Source organism: Herpailurus yagouaroundi, unplaced genomic scaffold, assembly GCF_014898765.1.
Source record: "Herpailurus yagouaroundi ecotype Mexico unplaced genomic scaffold, PumYag 28, whole genome shotgun sequence".
NCBI classification, from domain to species: Eukaryota; Metazoa; Chordata; class Mammalia; order Carnivora; family Felidae; genus Herpailurus; species Herpailurus yagouaroundi.
The window spans coordinates 26,766,360-26,789,992 of record NW_024412376.1 but is presented as its reverse complement, the minus strand read 5'-3'; the positions used below and the strand labels follow the sequence as shown (position 1 = coordinate 26,789,992).

Sequence of the window (23,633 nt, the reverse complement as noted above, 5' to 3'; positions counted from 1 at the left end):
ATTTGCTGGCCTCATAAGCTTAGCTTCATATCCAGCAACTGGTCTTTCCAATTCAGACTCAAATCTGAACCTCATGCAACTCTTCAGCTTCAGAATAGGAGAAGATTTTAGGCTTCCTAACTGATATGGTATGCATTTCCAAATTGCAATGCTTTGTATATTTTTATCCTTTTGACTTTTCTGGGCTCTGAGAATTACTGCTGACCCTGGGTAACCAGTAGAATAATGGGACTTTTATTGCGTGTTATAAAAGTAGGTGAGCTACTGACTTAAAGATGATGAAAATTGCTTTTTCTCACATAAGCCCTTGACTTTATTTAGATTTTAAAGATTTTTTTTTTTTCTGGAGACATTAGGATACCTTGATGAATTTACTAACTGAAGATTTTGGTGTAGCAATAGTAGCAATTAATGAAGTAAGGTTTTACTGATCTCTTTCAAGACTATTAAGCCCCAAGGTTCGTCAGACTATGAAGATTTGCACCTTTCTACTTTAAGAAGCCATTTTATCTAAACAGAATCTCCTGCCTGTATTGGCTAATGGTAGAAATTCAGAATAATTAGCTAAATTAATTGTTTCATGTGGCTGGTCTTTAGAACGTTATAAACTGTAATGGAATTACTGAGTTGAGAGCAATTAATGGAATGTACTTCGTATATATCCTAACCAAATGCTATACCTGTCATTTGTAATGACCAATTAAAAACTATCAAAAGAAAACTGTTGATGAATCTTAGTGCCATCAAAATAAGCCATCTAGAACAGTTTACACATGCCTTATATCTGTATAGTTCATATCACTTCAGAATCTGAAGTTGTTTTGGATACTGTCATTTAAGTATTATGCTAATGCCCCATACTTTTAAAGAAGAAAGTAAAAGTTTGGAATACTTCTGGGTTTTTAAAACCTATAAATCATAGAGACAGGAACAGAATGTATGTTTCTCATATCTAGGGCTCATCTTAGATCAGGAGTTGAAAATTCAGATCCTAACACCAGAGCCACAGAGGCATTCAGATGAGTGGGAATGAGGGTGGGGCCTGGGCGGCTCAGTTGGTGAAGCTTCAGACTTTGGCTCAGGTCAGGACCTCATGGTTCATGGGTTCCAGCCCTGTATCAGGCTCTGTGCTGACAGCTTGGAGCCTGGAGCCTGCTTCAGATTCTGTGTCTCCCTCTCTCCCTGCCTTTCCCTTGCTTGCATTCTGTCTCCCTTTCAAAAAATAAATAAACATTAAAAAAATTAAAAAAAAGATAAGTGGGGATGGCACAAGGTGTCAGGACTAGAGAGGGAGGGACAGTGAGAAATGCAGAGAACTTGAATGCAAATAGCCTTTTAAAGGCACTAAACACCATTTAGCTCCACTTAGCTACCCCTTAGATGTTGCCCTATGGAAATGTGGTTCCAGTAAAGCTAGATACTGTAGGTTTTCAAACAAATACAAATATGTGGAATTTTACATGAAATAATCACACATCTAAATGTTGATAACTAATTCAAATTTTAAGGCCCGTGGGTCAAATAAAACACATCTGTGGGCTGTCAGGAAGCAACTTCTGGATTAGATTTTAACATCCTCTATACATATACACATGCTATTAAAACTGGCGGATGTTGAGATGTTGTCCTTCATTAATATTTATGACAAAGGAAATGTTTTTAAAAAGAAAGTAGGGTATTTCATGAATTGACAGCTAGTAGGTGCCCACTAGGTTGCAACAACATATTCATTATTAAGAAGATTAAAAAAGACAGATGTATTCACTGCCATTCTCTGGTTTATAAATAGTTTAGTTGAGAAGAAAGGGATTTCGTGATAAGGTTGTAAATTATTGGGAATGGTATACTAAGAAAGGATCAAAGTTGTATATAAGGGATGATTCCACAAAATCTGAAGGTAGAAGAAGACTTTTCAAGTTCCATACAGCATCGTGTAATGTTTATTACACAAAAATAGGGGAGGGATAGATAGCATGAAGAAGAGAAAATCTGAATTTTTTTATCCTAGATTGTTGCTCTTGAAATGAAATATTACACTTGACAAAGTTGAAATGAAAATTTTATATGGATGCAAGTTGAAAAAAGAAACCCATGGAGAAATCTACAGATGCTATGAAACAATTTGTAGTTCCCTGAGGGGTATGAAGAGAAATTTACAGAATCACAGAGCACAATGTGTTATTTAGCTACTCCAGACATCACACAGCATCTGTTCAATGGATGGGGCAAAGGACAAAGAGTAAGGGTCCATTTCTATTTCTGGCATTGATTGCTCTGGGACCTGGAGGAACAGAGTGCCACCTTTTGTCACCCAAGTTACCCCATACATTAAAAAAAGACACTGCATAGCCCAAAGGCATTTTGAACATCAGTTTTGACATCTATAAACCATTTGGAGACTTTAAAAATCAAAATTGTGCAAAGGCAAGAAATGCTATTTTCCCTTTCCAGGATTTACAGAATTAATGAATTGCAATAGGCAGGAACCAATCAGAATCCTATTGGAATATTCTTTTTTTGCTTTACATCCCTCCTCATCCTGGACCTCCTCATGTTTCTTTCTTTCTTTTTTTTAATGTTTATTTTTCAGAGAGACAGAACATGAGCAGGGGCTAGGCAGACAGAGAGGGAGACACAGAATCTGAAACAGGCTCCAGGCTCTAAGCTGTCAGCACAGAGCCCAACGTGGGGCTTGAACTCATGAACCATAAGATCATGACCTGAGGTGAAGTCGGAGGCTCAACCAACTGAGCCACCCAGGTGCCCCTCCTCATGTTTACTTCTAAGCAATGTTCTTTTCATCCACTTTTGTTTTGCATTTAATTTAAATGAAAAAGCAGCTCTAGGCACATTCATTATTTAAATTGCAGTCTCTAGACTCTCCTTTGGAAATTGAGACATCCATATATGTACGGCTGAAGTTAGGTAAAAAGAGAAGTTACATGCTAAAATCCAGGGCCACAACTATAAGGCATGAATTACATAAAGTTCATGGTCTTCATTTGTGTCCTTCCCAAGTTGTCCTTTGCTAGTGTTGAATGAGATGCTAATTATATTTGACTTGTATTCTTACCTTCCTTCTTTAGGGAAATGTAAATGAGGAATTTGAAGATTAAGTTATTATCTATATTTTATAGATTATCTATTTTATAGATTATCTATTTTATAGATTATATTTAAGATTATCTACATTTTATAGATAAAAATATACTTACATCTCCCTTACAGCTTGATGCACAATATAGAAAATAATACTTTTTCTATCTACTGTAATTATACATGAACTAAATAAAATCCCCAAATAAAGGCCAAAGAAAGAGTTCACATCTTATGGAAGAAAACATTCTATTCTATTACCTAATGCCTGATTATCAAGAAATTAGATGAGTTCATATTATTTAATGTAAGCTATTATCCTAACCTTCCAGAGAATTGACCTCAGTAAGTACCATGTACTCAAGTTTCCATCCGTTCAATTCTCCGAATTACTAGTATATTTGTTGTGTATGTGTGTGTGTGTATATATATATATATATATATATACACACACAAACACATACATCGTACACACACACACACACACACACACACACACGCTTTTTTTTTTTTTTAAATTTGGAGGAACTGACATAAAATCAGAGGCCCAGTACATAAAACGGAGATAAAGGATTATTTGCAAACACTTGGATGTTTTACATACTGAGCCCAACACAAGACATGTATCTACGTGGTTATTAGCATATTACCAAATTCTATTGGGGAAAGAAATGGATTCTTAAAACATGCCTGCTTGCAAGTGCTCTCTTTCAAACCAACTCCTGCCAATACCATACCTTCCGGAGGGGTTTGAGCTTAGTCTCCATGATGAAATCATACTTGCAGAGCTCACAGCAGCGCGTGTCTGAGCTCTTGATCCACTGGTGGAGGCAGGACTGGTGGACAAAGCGCAGGGTGCCGGTGCAACGACAGGGTGTGATGAGGGGGCTCTCTTCATCCCCCTCACAGTGACAGATCCTGGGGAAGGACAAGGCAGTCAGGATGAGTTCTCCCAGAGGACATTGCTCCCCAGTGGATTACTTCCCTCACTCATACGAGACAGTATTAGAAACTGCAACCTAAGAATTAGAAAGCATGGACATTTGACTCCAACTTGATGCTAGAATGGAATCTATGCCCAATATTAATTTCCTTTCACTTGCTACTCATGCTCATATTGTTAAGCATTAGACACTAGTAACTCAAAAATGCACTATCATATCATTCCGATACTAATGCCAGTTTTAACGGCACAACTATTGAGGCATATCCTCAGCTTAATCTATTTAATATGTCAGTGTCTGTGAGCATCAGCTTGATTTCATATATACAAGCATTGTGAGGAATGTTTAAACCTGATAATTTTGCTGTTTTATTTTGGTGACAGCTTTATAGAAGCATGATATATAATTTAGTATCTATGTGGAAGAATTCTGAAAAATTTTAACATGTTACCAAAGAATAAAGTGAGTATTGAAAGTTCAGATTGGAAATATTACAAAGATTTTCCCAGGAAGATGCACATATATTTGGTCCCAATTAATGACCCAAACTGTCAATAATCACCATTGTTTAACAGTCACAAAGATTGCTGGTCGCATAAAGTTCACGTACAGTGAATTCTATTGCTTTAAAATGTTAATTACTACATCTTCCAAGGAATTCAGAATTCAACTGGTTTACTGAATTCTTATGAACTTGAATGTCATAGACTCACAGTCTATGAAATCTTCATTATGTTCATCTACAAATTAAAAGAAGTTTATTTCCACATTAGATGGGATAAGCTTTTCATACCTCAAGATTGTAATTCAAATCTCAGTACTTCAATAATGCTTGTGATTTAGACGTTGCTAATAAATTTGATTAGAAGTATTTTTTGAAATCTTTTAAAAATATGAATGGCACATTTTCAAAAAAAAATCTGTAGAGTTACTTTTTTGAGCTGAGTCACAGCGGCAGGCTTGAAGAATGTTTGAATTGCCGCTCTTTCCTTTTAGGTCTATATGCCCTATTCTCCAGAAGCATAAGTTTTAAAGAATGGATTTTTAAAACGTATTTATCAATCTCAGCTGTCTCCCAGGGGAAATGAAATGGTTGCTCTAATTGTTACTGCAGTAAGATACAGGAATTGAAACCAAGCCCTTCCCTAAGCTCAAAATAAAGAAGTATGACACAGTACACTAGAGTTTTGAATCTCTTTTTCTCTTCTTTTCTTTTTTTTTTTCTTTTTTTAAGTAGGCTTCATGCCCAGTGTGGAGTTTGAACTCACAACCCTGAGATCAAGACCTGAGCTGAGATCAAGAGTTGGGTGCTTAACCAACTGAGCCATCCAGGAACTCCTTGAATCTCTTTTTCTTAAGTAAAAATAATATAATAAAAAAGGAACACTGACTTCTGAAGTCCTTAGGGTGGGAGTGATGAGATGAGAGCCTAGGGAAGTTCAAAGTCAGAGTCCTCGTTCTCCTGAACTGAGGTAGAAAGTAGTAGTGTTGGATATAGCAGCATATATAAGAGGCTGATGTGCTGGGGAAAAATTAAAAATTACTGAGAGTCTATTCTTTAATATGAAAGTGTATACTTTGTATCACACTTGTCAGAGTATTAATCTCATGATAGGTGCTCAGTAGATGTTTGTTGAGTAAGATTATTTCATTAACAAACTATAACTTATAAGAGCAAACAGTGAAAGCAAATCTGGATTTCTATAGCACTTCATTTGCTTGCAATATTTATTTTTGGAGCCACTGAAACCTAATGAATTATATAGCATGAGAGGTTGATATTTCTTATGTCCTTGAACCTCTCATCTCTCTGCATCCACACAAAGATACTCCTTTAGGTTAGGGGTCAGCAAACTATGGCCCAATTCTTACTGCCACATGTTTTTGTAAATAAAGTTTTACTGAAACACACCCACAAACATTTGTTTAAGTACTGTTTAGAGCGGTGTTTGTACTATAACTATAGAATTCGGAGTTGCTGCAATGACCATATGGCCACAAACACTAACATATTTACTACTTGCCTTTTTACAGGAAACATTTGCTTACCCTTGCCTTAAATATGGTGATTCTGACTTAAAGACAGTACCTGAATATTATTACCAACAATAATAAAATGCAGTTTACAAAATATATTACGCCAACAACTGCAAGTAACAAAAGTTGAAGTAAAGGTTACATAGAGAAGCAGACAATAAAAACAAAAGTCTCTCCCGGCCTGGCATTGAAGCCTGCTGAGCAGCAAAATCTCTCATTTGAAAAAGAAAAATTTGCAATTAATGCCATCTGATAATTCTTTACTAAAAAAGACCACATCAACTGCTGCACAGCTGCCAGGATGATTCTGAGGTCTGATTTTTTTTTTTTTTTACTGATGTGAAAAAAGTAATTTATTCATAAGAAGATTTAAACAAAGACCTTGTTGATTACTGAGTTCAACCTGACCTGAACGGTTTACTGACTGTAGTTCAACTTCCTATGTCTTACATATTCCTTTCTAAAATGTTTTGCAGAAACTGTTACCTGAAGCATCACCAGTAATTTCATTTCTTCATAAAATTAAGGTTATCTCTCACAGGGAAAATCAAAAGCTTATTTCGTTTTCATTACTATTTCACGAGACTTATTTTTACATGATTTTAGCGTTTTGCACCTTTGCTAAATTATCCCAACCCAAGTTGAACCCCAAGACTCTTTTCAAATCATGTTGAGATAGATTGTTGAAAACGAACTTAAGAACTAAATACCAGCTTCAAATATCTACTAGAAATAAAAAATAATATTATGCCATTATGAAAAGAATTAATTCTTAAACTGACATATTTTACACTAACCACAACTGCTAAATTATAAATGAAAGCATGGTAATAAAACATAGACATGATTTTTCCAACAGAATAATTGTGCAGAGAAAATGATTTTAATAACAAAATTGCATTGTAAAATATTCATAATTTCAATGCATTTTTATCTTATGGGAAATAAAAGCTTGGGAACTGAGTGATTCTATAAAATTATTGGTGATTGACATAGGTGTCTGTCACCTAGTGACAAGAATAAGCCGAATTCACAAATTCTATTTGCACTCTACTTTTTTAACTGGCTGCTTACAGTCTAATCGGTATACGTTGAGATTTTTACCATTTATGACTTGAATAAACTTCTACTTCCATATAACTTCTAGCTTTCTGTGAAAAGCAGACCACCAAATAGTATTTAGCAAATTAAATTCTGGAAATTGTGTGTGTGTGTGTGTGTGTGTGTGTGTGTGTGTGTGTGCATGCTTAGTCCTTTCCTTAATGTTTAAGTTTTAAGAAAAGCAGGTTTTTGGTTTGGTTTGGTTTGGTTTCACATATCTTAAAATGACCTCCACTGCTCCCAACCCCCTCTCTTGCCAAGGCTTCTTGGCTCTGGTAGAATAGTATTTTTTCTCTACGTAAGTTCTTTTTTTTTAAAAAAATAATTTATCACTGAAAAAAATCTTCATGAAGGTCATATTGATCATGTAATTTGGGGATTTTTTTCATTCATTCATTCATTCATTCATTCATTCATTCATTCACATTTTCTTTAGTTCTTGCTATACGCAAAGAAAATCAGACAATAGCATCAGCATGTGGGGTGAATTACCAAGGAGAGAAAAGAACCTGGAGGCAGGTACGCATTTGAGCAACTATTACGATCACCGAGGTATTAAGAAACTGAAACGGGCGCCTGGGTGGCTCAGTCGGTTAAGCGTCCGACTTCACCTCAGGTCATGTTGTCGCGGTCCGTGAGTTCCAGCCCCGCGACGGGCTCTGCGCTGACCGCTCAGAGCCTGGAGCCTGTTTCAGATTCTGTGTCTCCCTCTCTCTCTGCCCCTCCCCCGTTCATGCTCTGTCTCTCCCTGTCTCAAAAATAAATAAAAGGTTTAAAAAAAAAGAATCTGAAACAATGTTGTGACTCTGGGGAGGAAACTGGAGCCCCTCAGTCTGCAGAATGTGTAGAGATGCGGGGGACCTTACTTGCATTCTATGCCGTCTGTGGTAACAGAGACCATTTACAATATGTAACTCCCAAAGGCAATCATCCCTATTATTTTGAGACAGCCTCTTAACCTTCTCTTCCCATATTCCATGCTCTTCCCCACCCCCCTTTTCTTTTGGCAAATCTTTCTGATCTATCTCATCTCTTCCCTGCCTACATTTTTTTTTTGTAAAATTTGAATTTTATTTGGCCAATGTGTTAAATTCCAATATTGTGGTAGAAATGCCTGAAAACTGTCAACATTCAGTTCGGCTCAAGTACTCCTGACTGTTACCCAGCCTGGAAATGGAGGTTCTGCCTGGCACGGGCCTCAGGTTACCCTGGAAGTCACAGAACGGGGGTCTGGCTCGGGAAGGACAGGGGGCTGCCTGGGGCTCGGCTGGCACCCACCATCCCTCCAGGCACAGAAGGCCCCCCACCTCCTCCACCGTGCCATACCCCTCCCCAACTAAATAATCTTTGAGCACAGTCATTACAGGTACAGCTATATTTGTAATTACCTAATTTGGATGTTAATCTTTACTCAAAACTAATTATCATGCTTCAGACTTTGGCATTCATTCTTAGAATTCACTTTACTAAGCTAAAAATGATTAGAATACATGTAGGTGGAAGTCATATTGAAATGTATTAAGCAGTGGATGAGAAGTTAGTGCTCAAGTAAACAAGTGAACAGATATAATTTCTCTCTCTTTTCGAGAAATACAGCATAGCGGTGAAAGAATAGCAGACTAGAGAAAATTTAATTTTTAATTTTCATTTCATTTCATTTTTAACAGGGAAAACCTGGACTTGTTCATAAGCAGAACTGAAGGGGCCATAGACAGGTGAAAGTTTAAAAAAATAGGCAAGGGAACACCTCATTGTTAAATGAAGATTTCTTGAGAAGTCAACAAAGTATGGGGAAAAAATACACAGGAGGTAAACACACGCTTTCCCTGTGAGCAAGAGGTAGAGGGAAAATGCTAAGTGAAAATGGTGGAGGCAGAGGGGTTGCAGTAGCTGGGTCTGGGGAGGGGTCTTCTTATCTTTCCTGACATAGCAGACAATGTGTATGTTCAACAGAAGGCAGGAAGGCATGGGGTTAAGGTATTAGAGAGGCTGTAAGTAATTAGAAAAAGCCACTTGGAGAATGTGATGGGAAATTGTTCAAGCATGACTATTAGAACCGGGGAGCAGCCGTGAGGTCCTTGGTAAGATTAGACAGCACAAATTTACAGTGGACATCCTTAACACTGACTGGAGGCAGCAGCATTCAGCAGTCAGAGAGCAACTGTAGCACAATCTAATGCATGATCTTGAGATCAGGAAGTCAGAAATGGGAAGGACAAAGGAGTGAAGGATTCTAACGCATCAGGGAACACAGTGTGAAAACAGTTGGTCATAAGGTCTAGACTCTGAGCTGGAAGGAGAGTGAAGACATCTCGTGGTTCATGTATCATGGGGAAAGGATGGGTTTGAGAGACTGGAAGTTATGATACTGAAGAATTGATGTTGAAAGTGGGAGGAAATGGGACAAAGACTATCTACATAGAGCATATTCATATCCTTCAAGGATGAATTAATAACCTTTTTGTGCTGCTTTTTATTCCCACCATCACAGAAAAATTAAAAAAAAAAGAAGTTATTTGGTGTTTGGGATTCACAAGCAAACCAAATCCTGATTCACATGCTTGCTCTCTGCTCCAGTACACTGGAGAGGTTCTCAGTTTACATGGTTTACTCATGTGTAAATGAGGCAAAAAATACCTCTTAAGGTGTCCTGAGGATTAAAGGAGATAAAAAGGTGCAGTACTTGGCATGTTGTAGGCAATCAAGTATTTGTTAATTTTATCATGGGATATTCGGATCCTACTGATACTACTACTAATTTTGTTTACCTATATCATTGCTTTCACTGTACCGGGACTAATTGTTGTTTTTAAGTTTATTTATTTACTTTGAGAGAGAGAGAGAGAGAGCGAGAGCTGAACTGCAAATCAGGGGAGGGGCAGAGAGGGAGACAGAGAATCCCAAGCAGGCTCTGCACTGTCTGCACAGAGTCTGATTTGGGGCTCGATCCCACTGAGATCATGACCTGAGCTAAAACCAAGAGTTGGATGCTCTTGGTGAGCCACCCAGGTGCCCTGATGGCGCTATGTGTTTTTAACAGCTAGTTCGGTAAGTTGGGTAGAGTCAATCCTTGTAAGACCAAGTTCATGAATTCTGATTCCATACAGGTGAGTTAGCTTCTACCACATTTGAATCCTTACATCAGCCAAGTCACAGACATGTCTCAAGGAAAGGTAGGCAAAGCAGTGGATTTAGATCTGTATATTGGGTGGTCTCAGACAAGTTTTCAGACAGTTGGTGTTCTCATCTTTGAAATCTTACATCGCTATTATAAGGCTCAAATAAGATATATGAGAATATGATACAAAATGTAAACACCATCCCCAAGTAAGATATTATTGCCAATATATATGTGATCAGTAAAATCAACAAAAATTGCTCCTAGGTAATAAATGCAATGGATTGCATGTTTTTATAAAAGCAACTCAATTTTTCACGTCTGCATTTCAATTTGTAGGACTCTGTCATTCTTCGTCTCAAAGATCTGTAGTGTAAGAAAGGGAGATCTATCTTACTACTGAGATTGGTTTTCTGGTAAGCTACCAATACCTTCCATACAGTCAGGTCTGAAAACCTTTTCTAATTATTTATTTTTCCTGGTTTTCTTTTTGTTGTTGTTGGCTAACCCCTCCTTTTTGTAACTTTCCCCTTTTTGGCTTCTGCGGCTACTAGCCTTAAACTTGGGAAAATTGGAATTAGAAGGGCATATAAGATGACCGTAGAGATAAAATAGTGATTACTTATGGGGAACAGACCAAAGATGTTAGGATTCTGGAGCCTAGGAAGGTGAGAAATGATAAGTGAGATGATACCATGATATGACTTTGTAGGTGAGATATCACAGTAAGAAATGACAGGGAAATAATCTAGAATTCAATATATCTAAATTCATGGCTAAGTCTTTTCCACAAAGCCAAAATTGTAGTCAGGGGCATCTGGGTGGTTCAGTCTTTTAAGCATCCTGCTCTTGATTTCGGCTCAGGTCATGATATCATGGTTTGGGAGAGCAAGCCTTGTGTTAGGCTCTGCACTAATGGCACAGAATCTGCTTGGGATTCTCTCTCTCCTCTCTCTCTGACCCTCCCTTGCTTGTGTTCTCTTTCTCTCTCTCCGAAAATAAATAAATAAACATTAAAAAAATTGTAAGTCTAAACGTTGAAAAAAAAATTAAAAAAATTGTAAGTCGAAGGGGCACCTTTGAAAGTATGAGTGTAGATGTCAGCTAGACTTACTGTGATCATTTCACAGTATATACAAATACCAAATCATTGTTTATGCCTGAAACTAATGTAGTTATATGTCAACTATAAAAACAAGCTAAATATGAGTGTGTTAGTTTTGGGACACATACAGAGAACTTATTCATTCCCATATTTAACATTTTGGAGGGAGGAAAAAAAGCAAGAAGGGGAAATTACCTGACAACTGTTTATAGATATGTGAAAAGCTATTTTGTGAAATGGCAGCTGGTCTTATTTTGTCCCACAACTGCAGCTAATGAACAGAAGTTAGAGGAAACAGGGGCGCCTGAGTGGCTCAGTCAGGTAAGTGTCCGACTCTCGATTTCAGCTCAGGTCATTATTTCATTGTTTGTGAGTTCGAGCCCCACGTTGGGCTCTGCACAGGCAGTGCAGAGTCTGCTTCAGATTCTCTCTCTTTGCCCATTCCCTGCTCTATCTCTCAAAATAAATAAATAAACTATAAAAAATTATAAAAAAGAGAGTGTATTAGAGGTTAAAGGAAACAAATTTCCATGAACTATACACACACACACACACACACACACACACACACACACATACATATATACATATGTGTGTGTGTGTGTGTGTGTGTACATAACACACACACACACACACACACACACACACACACACACATATACAACCCTAGAGCTTTCCAAAGACATAATGAACTCCTCCCAGGAGAATGCAAATTTCCCATCATTGAAAGTATGTAAATATAGGGGTGCCTGGGTGGCTCAGTTGGTTAAGCATTTGAGTCTTGATTTCAGCTTTCAGCTCAGGTCATGATCTCATGGTTTGTAGGTTCCAGCCCTGGATCAGGCTCTGTGCTGATGGTGTGGAGCCTGCTTGGGATTCCCTGTCTCCCTCCCCGCCCCTCCCCCACTCGTGCTCTCTGTCAAAAATAAATTTAAAAACATTAAAAAAAAGAAAGTACTCGGGGCGCCTGGGTGGCTCAGTTAGTTAAGCATCCAACTTTGGCTCAGGTCATGATCTCATGTTTTGCAGGTTCGAGCCCCATGTTGGGCTCTGTGCTCATAGATCAGAGCCTGGATCCTGCTTCAGATTCTGTGTCTCCTTCTCTCTCTGTGCTTCCCCTGCTCGTGCTCTCTCTCTCTCTCTCTCTCTCAAAAATAAATAAACATTAAAAAATTAAAAATAAATAAAAAGAAAAAAAAAGAAAATACTCAAATATAAGCAGGGTATTTATATGGCAGGCATTGTGTCAAAGGAGCTCATGCATGGGTAATTAAACAACATGAACTCATATTTCTTTTCTAGTGTTGCAATTATGTTACTTTTTTCTTTTCCACAGATTGATTTCCACTCCCTCCCTCCTTGGTTAGCATTTCTCCTTTGCTTGTCCTGGGAGTTTTGTACGTCATCTTCTAGCATTACTCCTAGACTTGTGGTTTTAAAACATCTATTGGATATAGATCCAATCTCTGCCTCTCCAATAGCCAGAAACTTCAGCTAGTTCTCTAACTTCATTAATGTGGTATCCTCAATAAGACACTCGATGCTTCCTATATCTCACCATGTCTTAAACTAGCTTTTCTTCCCAAAGATGCCATTCCTTAAGTATCTTGCTCTCAGCTTGCCTTTATCTTGGAACCTCCCATATACTTTAGACTCTATATTCAAATTGTCATCAACTTGCCAATATTTTTCTCCCTCAGTGTTTTCCATATCTTCTTTCTTTTCATCCTTACTGCTATCTCCCTAGTAGTTTTGAATTGTCAACAGGTACATGAACTGTCTTTAAGTCTTTGCTCTTTTCAAACCATTCTCAAAACATAGTTATTCAGATTTTAAATACTGTCACTCTTCAAGAACTCTATCATCATCAAATAAATTCCAAATTACTTCACCTGCTTTTTACATGACCTTCTGTAATTTGTATTTATCTTACCTATCCTAATGTATTTCCCACTAAATCCCAATATACAGGCATGGTAGCATGGTACAAATTTACCAGCTGATAAGCTGTGGGTTTTGCCACAAATAAGTTCCTACTGTGCCAAGATCTTGATTCCTATCAGCCTGGAGGTTAGGTAAAGGATACTGAGTGTATTCTCCCTTAACCGTCGTTGCTTCAGAAGTGTTATCATGCTCTAACGTGTCACAATATAAAATATGTTGGGAAACTCTGGTGTAGTTGTTAAAAGTACAGTCAGCGTTAGAATCATGGTTCTGCCTCTGTATGTCTGTTATATTACTTAATTTCTTATATTTTCAAGTGCCTAATCCATAAAATAGGAAAACAGCAGGGTCCATACTTTATAGGACTGTTTACAAGGATAAAATTCAGGGATAGATAAAGGTTAAGTAGTATTTTTTCAATCAATACTGAGATGGTTAGTGCATTCTGGGAATATCTGCCTCTGGAAAAATCCTCAAATATGATCTCATACCTGCGATACCCTCCCTCTATTGATAATACCTCATCTAAATTGCAGCGGTTCTAACACTCACACCCTTAATGAAACAGCCTCTAGATCTTCTTTCCCTACAATGCTCCTTCTATTTCCTGGGGTTTCATTGCTCTTAAATTCCACACTACACAGATATGGTCCTTGGTGTTTGTTAATTATCTCATCTATGCAAGTTCTGATATTATGGGCTACATAAATTCCTGTTTATTTATTTTTGGGGGTAGGATTTTCTTTGTACAGAAAGAATAGCATAATACTGAGTAATTTAAGTGAAGGCAGTGTTAAAAAGTCAGGGTAAAAATGGTTAATTACTAGACCAGAAATGGACTGGGAACACTCTAAGCCATTATTTAAACGTGTACAGAGCAGAAAAAAACAAAAAAAAAATGAAAGAAAACAAACAAAAAACCCATGCATAGAGCAGAGACCAAAAGAGATAGCTTAGTGAGATGATTTAGCAATTCTCAGAACTCGTTACCAACTACCAGTGTTTTGTTTGTGTTTTGGGAAAATCACTTATAATGAAAGTGAGAAATGTATTATCCTTACATATACCATGCACTCTTTAATTTGCATTTGAGGAACTAAACTGAGGTGAACCAATTTTGTATCCTATCTGAGTATCAGAGGAAGTCAAGCAAACTGATCTTTAGTAGAAAGGAGAAGTAACTCTTATTTAATAAGCAGCGAAGATGGGCACTATTTAATATTCTTACTAACATCTGTTTCCACCAACTCTTATGGATATGGAATCAGCATACATTTTTAGAATTAAGAAAAACCTTATAAATCAGATTTCTAAAATTTTCTTTACAGAGATGAAATATTTTAAGTTACCATTCAGCCTGAGATTAAAAAATCTTGATAACTCTGGGGTGCCTGGGTGGTTCAGTCGGTTAAGCATCCGACCTCGGTTCAGGTCATGACCTCACCGTTCATGGGTTTGAGCCCTGCATAGAGCTCTGTGCTGACAGCTCAGAGCCTGAAGCCTGCTTCAGATTCTGTGTTTCCCTCTCTTTCTGCCCCTCCCCTGCTCACGTTCTGTCTCTCTCAAAAATAAACAAACATTAAAAAATTTTTTAAAAATCTTGAAAACTCGAATTAAAAATATAATTATGACAGAAGAATAAAAATATTCTACAGAGAGCTAATACAATTTTTGTAATCATAAGATCGGTCATTCTGAATCTATTAGACAATCTGCAGATAAGTGACAGTTCTTCACACAAAAATGATTTTTTTCAAGTGTTTTGTTTTCTGAAAGGGATATTTTCAACTCAGAAACACTTGGTACTTAGCATGACTTCCTGAGTTTAATTTCACGCCCTAATTTGTCATCACTGACTTGTTCAAAACCTCAGACCATCCGCAGAGCTGTAGTCTGAGTAGTGACATAGCAATGTCCCTGGTTCGTAACTTGATCCCAGAGCTGATACAAAGTTGCAACTAATCAGCCACATTTTCTTCTCACCAGGTGTTGATCACACTGATGGAAAACAGCGAAGATAATGATCACCTTGCTGTGCCAATAATGGCAGCAGGGAGGCCAGTTCTTATTTGAATTTATAGGTATTTTGGTTGTATGAGCTGCAATGGGTTGGGAAGATTCTATTCAAATTGCTCTTCCTGTAGCTGTCATCACCTCTGGTGATGGTTTGATCTTGTTGATACTGAGTTTAAACTCTGACTGGGTTCAAGGATTCTCATAGGGACTCCTCTATAATGTACAGCCTAGTGATTTAGTCTCATCGTGGGCTAGGTCCTCTTTGAGGACTTTCTGGGAAGTTTGCATGGGTTCTTGGAGCACACTAGATTTTTCTGCCATGTACAGGTATGTATGGTCCCAAGAGTCCCAAGTGTACCCAACAACAGAATAGAGTTTCTCAGTAGTTTTAGGATCAACTCAAACTGTCCAAACCCTCCAAGTCAGGAGAGACCTGAGGATGGATAGTACCCTTTGGAATAATCCCTCCTCTGTTAACTATTACTTTGTTGCCCTATCCTTACTCTCTTGTTGAGCTCAGAGTACAATCTACTTCTGGGTAAAGGAGGTGATTTTCCCCACTAGTATGCATCTTTTCAGATCCTACCTTATAATTCTGGTGACATACAGATGAGTAAATAGGTAATAAATGTTGAATGAGCATACTGATACACTGATTTTCTCTACATTCTCACACATGGCACAAACATTCATTTTATAAGTCAGTTTTGAGATCTTTTTTGGGTTTGTTTGTAAGACTGATAAAATTAAACTAGAGATACTCCGAAGCAGATATTCTTAAAGTTATCAGCTGCATGCATTGATTGATGTGACAGGAAAAACAAAAGGACACATACTTATTTGCCTTTTGTGTAGATGTAACCAAAGAAATAACATTTGCTCAGATACATAGTAGGGCTTTTGTACATACATAATAACAGAACTACCAGAAAAATTATCATTATAACTTTTTAGTCTTTTTGTTTTCTGCATCTGGCAGAGATTCTTAATTCAAAGTGATTTTTTAAAAAGAACAAACAACACTCCCAAACAAATTCATTTGGTGATAGCACTTTCTTTGTGATTGCTAAGTGTCTGAATACTCATAACCTCATTCTCAACCATAACTTCCTTCCATTGTTGTGTCCACTCAGCAATCTTATCTGGTAGAGCATTACATCAAAGGAAGTCTCAAGTTGCCATGGATAATTTACAGAGCAGGTAATTTATTTACAGATAACCAAGCATGCATCGAATGAATTAGAAATATGCTTCTGCATATGAAGTCTTCTAAACAGGCAACTAAGGGTCTTGGCAAAATACTGATGTTTTATAGCAGGTCCAGCTACTTTGAATGCAATGAATGAATCAGTCTTTATTCACAGTTATCCATTAATTCCTTCATTTATTAATCATTAGCTCAACAGTTTGTTGTATATGCACTATGTGTGAGGTTATATAAGGTACTGTGATAAACACACAGAGTAAGTCTCAGTCTTTGCCCTTCAAGGACCTTATTCTTTGACAGTTTATACACTGGAAAATGGCACAACTAGCTAGAATCCAAGTTACAATGTGATGTGTGCCATCTCAAGTGCTGTTGTATGCAAAGGAGGGAAAGACAATGTACAGATTGCGAGTTGGGGAGAGTGGTCAAAGTCCAATGGAAGACACAGTATATGAACTGGAATTGGAGCTTGGGTGGAATTTTGGCAGGTAAACATGGCAGTTGGTGGGATACTCCGTATATAGCAGATATTTTCAGTGAATGTTTTGAAGTAGAATTGACCAGGTAATCAGGTAAAAAATGTGGACAAGTTTGACAGCAACATGAAATGTTGGATAAGTCTGTAGTGGGATATCATGCTGAAAAATAAAATAAGATTATGGAGAGCCTCAAATACATTTCCTTCATCCATTGCCAACACCTGCACACACACACACACACACACACACACACACACACACACAATGCTTAAGTGTCTTCAGTAGGAGTGGGAACATACTAAAAATTTTGAGTAAGAAACTAGTATCATTAGGAAGCTTAATCTGTGTTACCTCAGAGATCTGAAAGAAAAGGGAATATTATAATAGTCAAAATCAATAGTAGTAAGAAGAGCTACAGTAATAGTTGTGAGAATGGAAAAGAGAACACTAGATACTGTACAAGTTGGTAAAGGAGGTACCAATCTGGGTAAAGGAGGTGGGGTGGGCTGTGGGACAATGGGAGTGAAGGACAGACTGACTTTAGGGTTTTAATGAAAGCTTCTCAGGACAGATGCTTAATCTACAGGGCCTCTGAGCATTTGTTTGTCACCACAGGTACCACTTAAAAACCATCATGTTTGTGAGTTAATTTTTAACTTCATTACATTGTATGGGACAGTCATTTTGAAAAACAGAAGGAAGCAGTTTCACACTTTCTCATAGATTCTACTATCTTGGATTTGAGATATTTCAATGAAAAATCATATCTGAAAGATATTTTTTCCAAATAGCAGAACCATGAATAACAGATAATTAGTTCAAATAGTAATTACATTTAAAATGTTTTTCCAACTAGCAGTAGAATGACAAATATCTAATTAATAATGTGGTTCCTTACTCCCTCTAATTCAATTTTCCTAGTATGTAGTATATCCAGAGTTATACTCATACATTTCATTGTCGCAACCATTTGTTTCTCTGGGGTGGAAAACACAATTTTGTGGATCCAAATGAAAATGCCTTAAAAAAATAAAATCGTATAAATTTTATTTATTCATAATCTTTACAGAACAGAGCTTTCACTTATACCAAAATAAGTTTCTTTTAAAGGTATGTGTGTGAACATTATACATTGTCATTTGGAGAAATAACTGAAAACATAGCATAATCCTATTAAAAATTATGTGCATAAAAGATTAGAAGGGAATATATCAAATCTTAATATATCTAAATATATTAAAATCTAAATAGTGATTATCTAGCTAGGTTATTAAGTTTATTTTTCTTTCAAATGTTTATTTATTTTGAGAGAGAGAGAGAGAGAAAGGGGGGGAGGGACTGAGAGAGATAGGCAGAGAGACAGGATCCCAAGCAGGCTCCACACTGTCAGCGCAGGGCCTGATGTGGGGCTCGATCCCGACCGTGAGATCATGACCTGAGTCGAAATCAAGACTCATTCAACCAACTGAGCCACCCAGGTGACCCGCCAGGTAATTAAGTGTAAATCAAAATAGTTTTCTCTGTTTTTAATTTTCTTTACAATAACCGGAACTACTGTGATAATCACTAAAAGAAATATTAAAATAAACAAAAAAATAGAAAGGCTTAAGAATAATTCTCCACTTCTACTTCACTTTCTTTTTCTCATTCTCTAGTACTTTGACAAATTCATGAGTATATATTTGAACAATTTGGAAAAGTGTTTTGTCTTATTATCCGTAAATGTGGATTGCTCTACTGTTCTTCCTGTTCAGCTTCAGAAGCAGAGCTTCTGACAGAAGCAGAGCTAGCTGACAAGGGGTCTCTCAAGCTCCATCATCAGCATTTTCACCTGCCTGGACTTGTGGATATGTTTCAACTTTCTTTTTTTTTTTGACATGTCTTTTTTTTTTTTTTTTAACTTGTTTTATTTTTTATTTTTTTTAAATTTACATCCAAATTAGCATATAGTTCAACAAGATTTCAGTAGATTCCTTAGTGCCCCTTACCCCTTTAGCCCATCCCCCCTCCCAGAACCCTTCCAGTAACCCTCAGTTTGTTCTCCATATTTATGAGTCTTTTCTGTTTTGTCCCCCTCCCTGTTTTTATATTAGTTTTGTTTCCCTTCCCTTATGTTCTCAATACTCGTCACTGCCCATGGAGTCTTTGTTGGTGCCTGGCTGTGATTTCATTTTGTATTCCTGTGATTTCATCACCTTTTGAACTTTTTCAACAGCATTTTTCACGACGACATAATCTAACTGATAAATTGATATCATTTTTCCTCCACACTCAATATAATCATAATGAATTTCATTAATTATGTACGCCAGATGCAATCATTTTGTATATCGCTTCCTTATTTTCTTTGCCTTTTTAAAGGTCTCTGAAGCAGCTGTCTTTATTTGAAGACAAAAACTATATTAAAAAAAGTGAAATGTGTAACTTCAACAAGCAATTTGATGAAAGACAGATTAGAACTTTTTTCATGCACAAACTACAAAAGTGAAAAACGTAAGTGCAAACAAGGAAGTGCAGAAGTAAAACCTGAAGTTTTAGAGATAAATAAAAGAGTGTATCACTGTCATGACTAACTCCCAGTTTATTTTAGTTTTTGATGATGTATAGCTGATAGATAATAAGAAACTAGTAACATTCCTCTGCTTTCTTGATGTTGATGGAGATTGTATTTTTTTTTTTTTTTTTTTTTTTTTTTTTGATGCACACAGCAAGAAAGAAGGTAAAGTTCTGGGCTTGATATTTAAAAACATCTTTGGGGCGCCTGGGTGGCACAGTCGGTTAAGCGTCCGACTTCAGCCAGGTCACGATCTTGCGGTCCGGGAGTTCGAGCCCCGCGTCAGGCTCTGGGCTGATGGCTCGGAGCCTGGAGCCTGCTTCTGATTCTGTGTCTCCCTCTCTCTCTGCCCCTCCCCCGTTCATGCTCTGTCTCTCTCTGTCCCAAAAATAAATAAACGTTGAAAAAAAACAAAAAATAAAAAACAAAAAACATCTTCACTGTCATTGTAATGAAAGCTGCTTTTTGTTTTCAAATTTATTTTAATTTTCAAATAGCATATTAATGTGGCTATTCTTGACAGAAGTACATCGTGAATACTAACTGATAATATCTTTAGTTGGATTCATAAAATAACATTGTACTTGAATGTAACTGTAACAGCTTTACCTGTTGTAGATTATATATCTATTACATATATACGTTATAAACATAAGTATGTATATTTCATATCATAATGAATATTCACATTATATTAGTGAATCACAAAGTTTGTTGATTTCTGCACTTGATCCCTTAATGGCATTTGACAAAAGGCAGGGGAATGAAATCATTGCACATGGAGCCAAAAAAGTCCATTCACATTACTCATCATATCATTATGATAAATATATTGAAAATTAATCTGCATGCAAACTTACCACTGGCAAAGGCATGAAGAAGCTACAAAACTTATGCACATTTGTGAGCCTTATTTTTGCATAGAGTGGAATTTAGGCCAAGATGTCTCCCAAGGGATGTTGAAGAATATGGTTGTGAGATCAGGTGAGAAATTGGCACAAATGCTCTTTTAACTGGGTAGGTGGCATCAACCTATGGTTGTACTTGGTCACATTAGCTCAGTATTTGGGAAGGTGGGTGGAGGTGATGTGGAAGAAGAAGCATATCCTTTTTTTTTTCTATTCTTCTTAAGGTTCTTAAGCAAATTTCACATAATTTTACCCCAAACTTTTCTCTTACCCATTAACGACATACTATATGTAGTACATGATGCAAAATGATAAAAAAAATGTAAGTCATGACTTTTATGACACATCTTTGTATTTCTTATGAAGTCAATAGTCATGATATAATTTAAAAAAATCATCCTTGCAAGAATGTTCAAGTCATTGTATGTCATGGGAAATTAAGCAGTTAAATAAGAGAGAATTGATCTTGAGCTATTTATCACAAAAAAGTGCAGGATGCCAGTGGATACAGATATTTGCTTCTGTGACATTTCTTTTCCCACAAATACTGAGTGTCTTAGAGTTTTGAAGTTGGAGAAGCCATCCTTCTAAGCACTTAACATAGCTCTCTAGCAGTAGGATAAGACCTTAACCCTGTTCTCTGCCAACCCTCATTGTTAAAGAAAGTGGACCCCTGTGGAACATGTTCATTACATGCAGGTAGATGAGGATGCCATCCACTATATGACATGTTCTCATTATAAGGACTCATGAAAGAAATTTTGCTTAGTCATTCTTCATTACTAGCAAAAGCTGTGTTTCATCTGAACACTTGGTGTGCTTTTCCGTGAAATCTGTTTCTTTGCTTTGGCCACTGTGTCTATGAAACTTAAGTTTGTAGTCTATCTCCATATATGCATTTTTGTAGATTTAGTATCATTCTACCCTTATTTTCATGTGTCCTGATTTTCTCAATTTCCTAATTTATCCTTTTGGAGTGTATGTGTGTGTATATGTATGTGTATATACACACACATGTATGTATATATACATATACACACACACATATATCTACACACATATGTCAAGTCATTGAAAAAAGGAAAAAGAAAATAATCAAATACAAACATATATCTGTGCCCTTTATTTACCCCATGTTTTCCTGTCTCTCATGTACATACTTGCAGCAGGCTCCGTTTCCTTATACTCCAAAACTCCCTATATTTACCCATCGCAGCATGAACACCTGTATTACAATTTCTTGTTTTCTCATCTGTAGTTGCTACTTCGGTGGATCTCAAACTTTAGTGTGTATCAGAATCACATAGAGGTCCAGTTAAACTAGACAGCTGGGACTTACTCCCAGAGTTTCTGATTCAGTAGGTCTGGGTTGGGAGCCAATAATTTGCATTTTAACAAGTTCCCACGTGATTCTGATGCTAGTGGTGTAGGGACTGTATTTTGAAAGCCATGGATTTAGTTGTTTGTTTGCTTTTTCTACAGTGTCATTTGCAAGTGAATTGCAACTAGATGAGAAATTTGAGGTCTGGTCCAAGATGAACATTGTAAAAAGCAGCTGCATCTTCTATTTCCACCAATAAACTTCTCAAGTTTAAGAACCACTATCCCAAATGGTTTCAAGAGCTGAAGGGAAATAATCTGTACCAGTTGTTCACCCCCAGGCTCCTTTTTAGTGTTTCTGGGTTATAGAAGTGTTGCCAAGTGAACCTGCTGCCCAAAGTATGGTTCTTGCAATATATGTATCTTCTGGGCATCAGTTTGTTCACCTGAGATTGGGTTTATAAAATCAGTGATTCTCAGCCCTGGCTTCATTAAAGTAATCTGGGTTGCTTTTAAAAATGTACCCATGTTGAGACATCACTTCCAGGGGGATCAGGATGGGGTCCTGGCAGGAACATTTTTTTTAACTTGCCAGGTGAATCTAACACACGCCCTAGATTGAGAACCACTGGATGAAGTGATCTTTCTCATTCTTTCTAGCTTGAACTGGTATACTTTTGAGGCTTTCAAACCAAGACTCCTCTCATTCATGGAACATTCTGACATTGTATGTGACTTCTATTTCACTCTAGTTATTTATTTTTCTTCCTATATTCTGCCTTTGTTTTCTCCATTGATACTATCTTATACAGTGGCAAAACATTTTAATTTGGTTACACCCTGTGAGAGTTGTGAGCTAGCTCAGATCAAAATACTTTTAAAATAAAGACATCAGAATTTATTAAGGTGAGGCTCAGAGGGGCCAAATGAGAGCAAAGTGGTACAAGTTAGGCAGAAAATGGAGAGGTTTCATGATCGCTTGTTAGAGAACCATGAAGGAAAGAAGAAAGTTTGCAGTATAATGTCTAAAGTAAAATCCACCTTCAGGAAGCTTTCCAAATACAGCAGCTCCTGTCTTATGACATCTTTAGTTCTGCATAAACCTGGAAGTGAGTGAATGGGAACAAACAGACTCCTGGAGGCCTCCTTATATCTGACAGAAGAGGCAAGGAGACCATCAGGCTGAGTTTATGGCTGTCAGAGTGCTATGAACCAAAGACAACTCACCCAGGCTGTGCCAGGGGAATTTTAATTTCTGAACCCAATTAGACACTGGTGTTTAAATTTGCCTATGTCTGAGGATGGTTGCAGAAGATTTGAAATGAATGTGTAACGACTCTGCGATGGTTGTAAGGAAGATGAAAACATAAACATGGTAATTAGAAATGGAGGAAATGTTCATGCTATAAATAAATTCTCACATATAAGTCATGAGGTGGTAGCAACAAACACTGCACCCAGTATTCATCAGTTTTTTTATACAGTGTTCATTACACTGTTCATTTTCTGTTTGCATATATATGTGTGTGTATACATATATATACACACACAAATATATGTTTAAAAATGAATTTGTATACGTGAGAGAAGACAGAAGGTGCTGCTTTTTTCCTTTTTCTTTTCTTTTTATTTCTTCCTTCCTTTCTCCCTCCCTTCTTCCTTCCTTCCTTCCTTCCTCCCTCCCTCCCTCCCTCCCTCCCACTCTTTTTCTTTTTTTCTCTCTCTTTTCTTTCTTTTTTCTTTCTTTCCTCCTTTCTTTCTTTCTTTCTTTCTTTCTTTCTTTCTTTCTTTCTTTCTTTCTTTC

The 23,633-nt window shown here is 37.0% G+C and overlaps 1 protein-coding gene across 6 annotated transcripts in view; it reads right to left on the bottom strand.

The window, feature by feature from the left end:
* The window catches only part of MARCHF1 (membrane associated ring-CH-type finger 1), an 889,619-nt gene that overhangs the window by 55,004 nt on the left and 810,982 nt on the right, over positions 1-23,633 (bottom strand). For all 6 annotated transcript variants that reach the window (XM_040471208.1, XM_040471222.1, XM_040471216.1 and 3 more), the window contains one exon: positions 3,834-4,014. In XM_040471208.1, the coding sequence (XP_040327142.1) occupies positions 3,834-4,014 (181 nt within the window). The remainder of the gene's footprint in view (positions 1-3,833; positions 4,015-23,633) is intronic.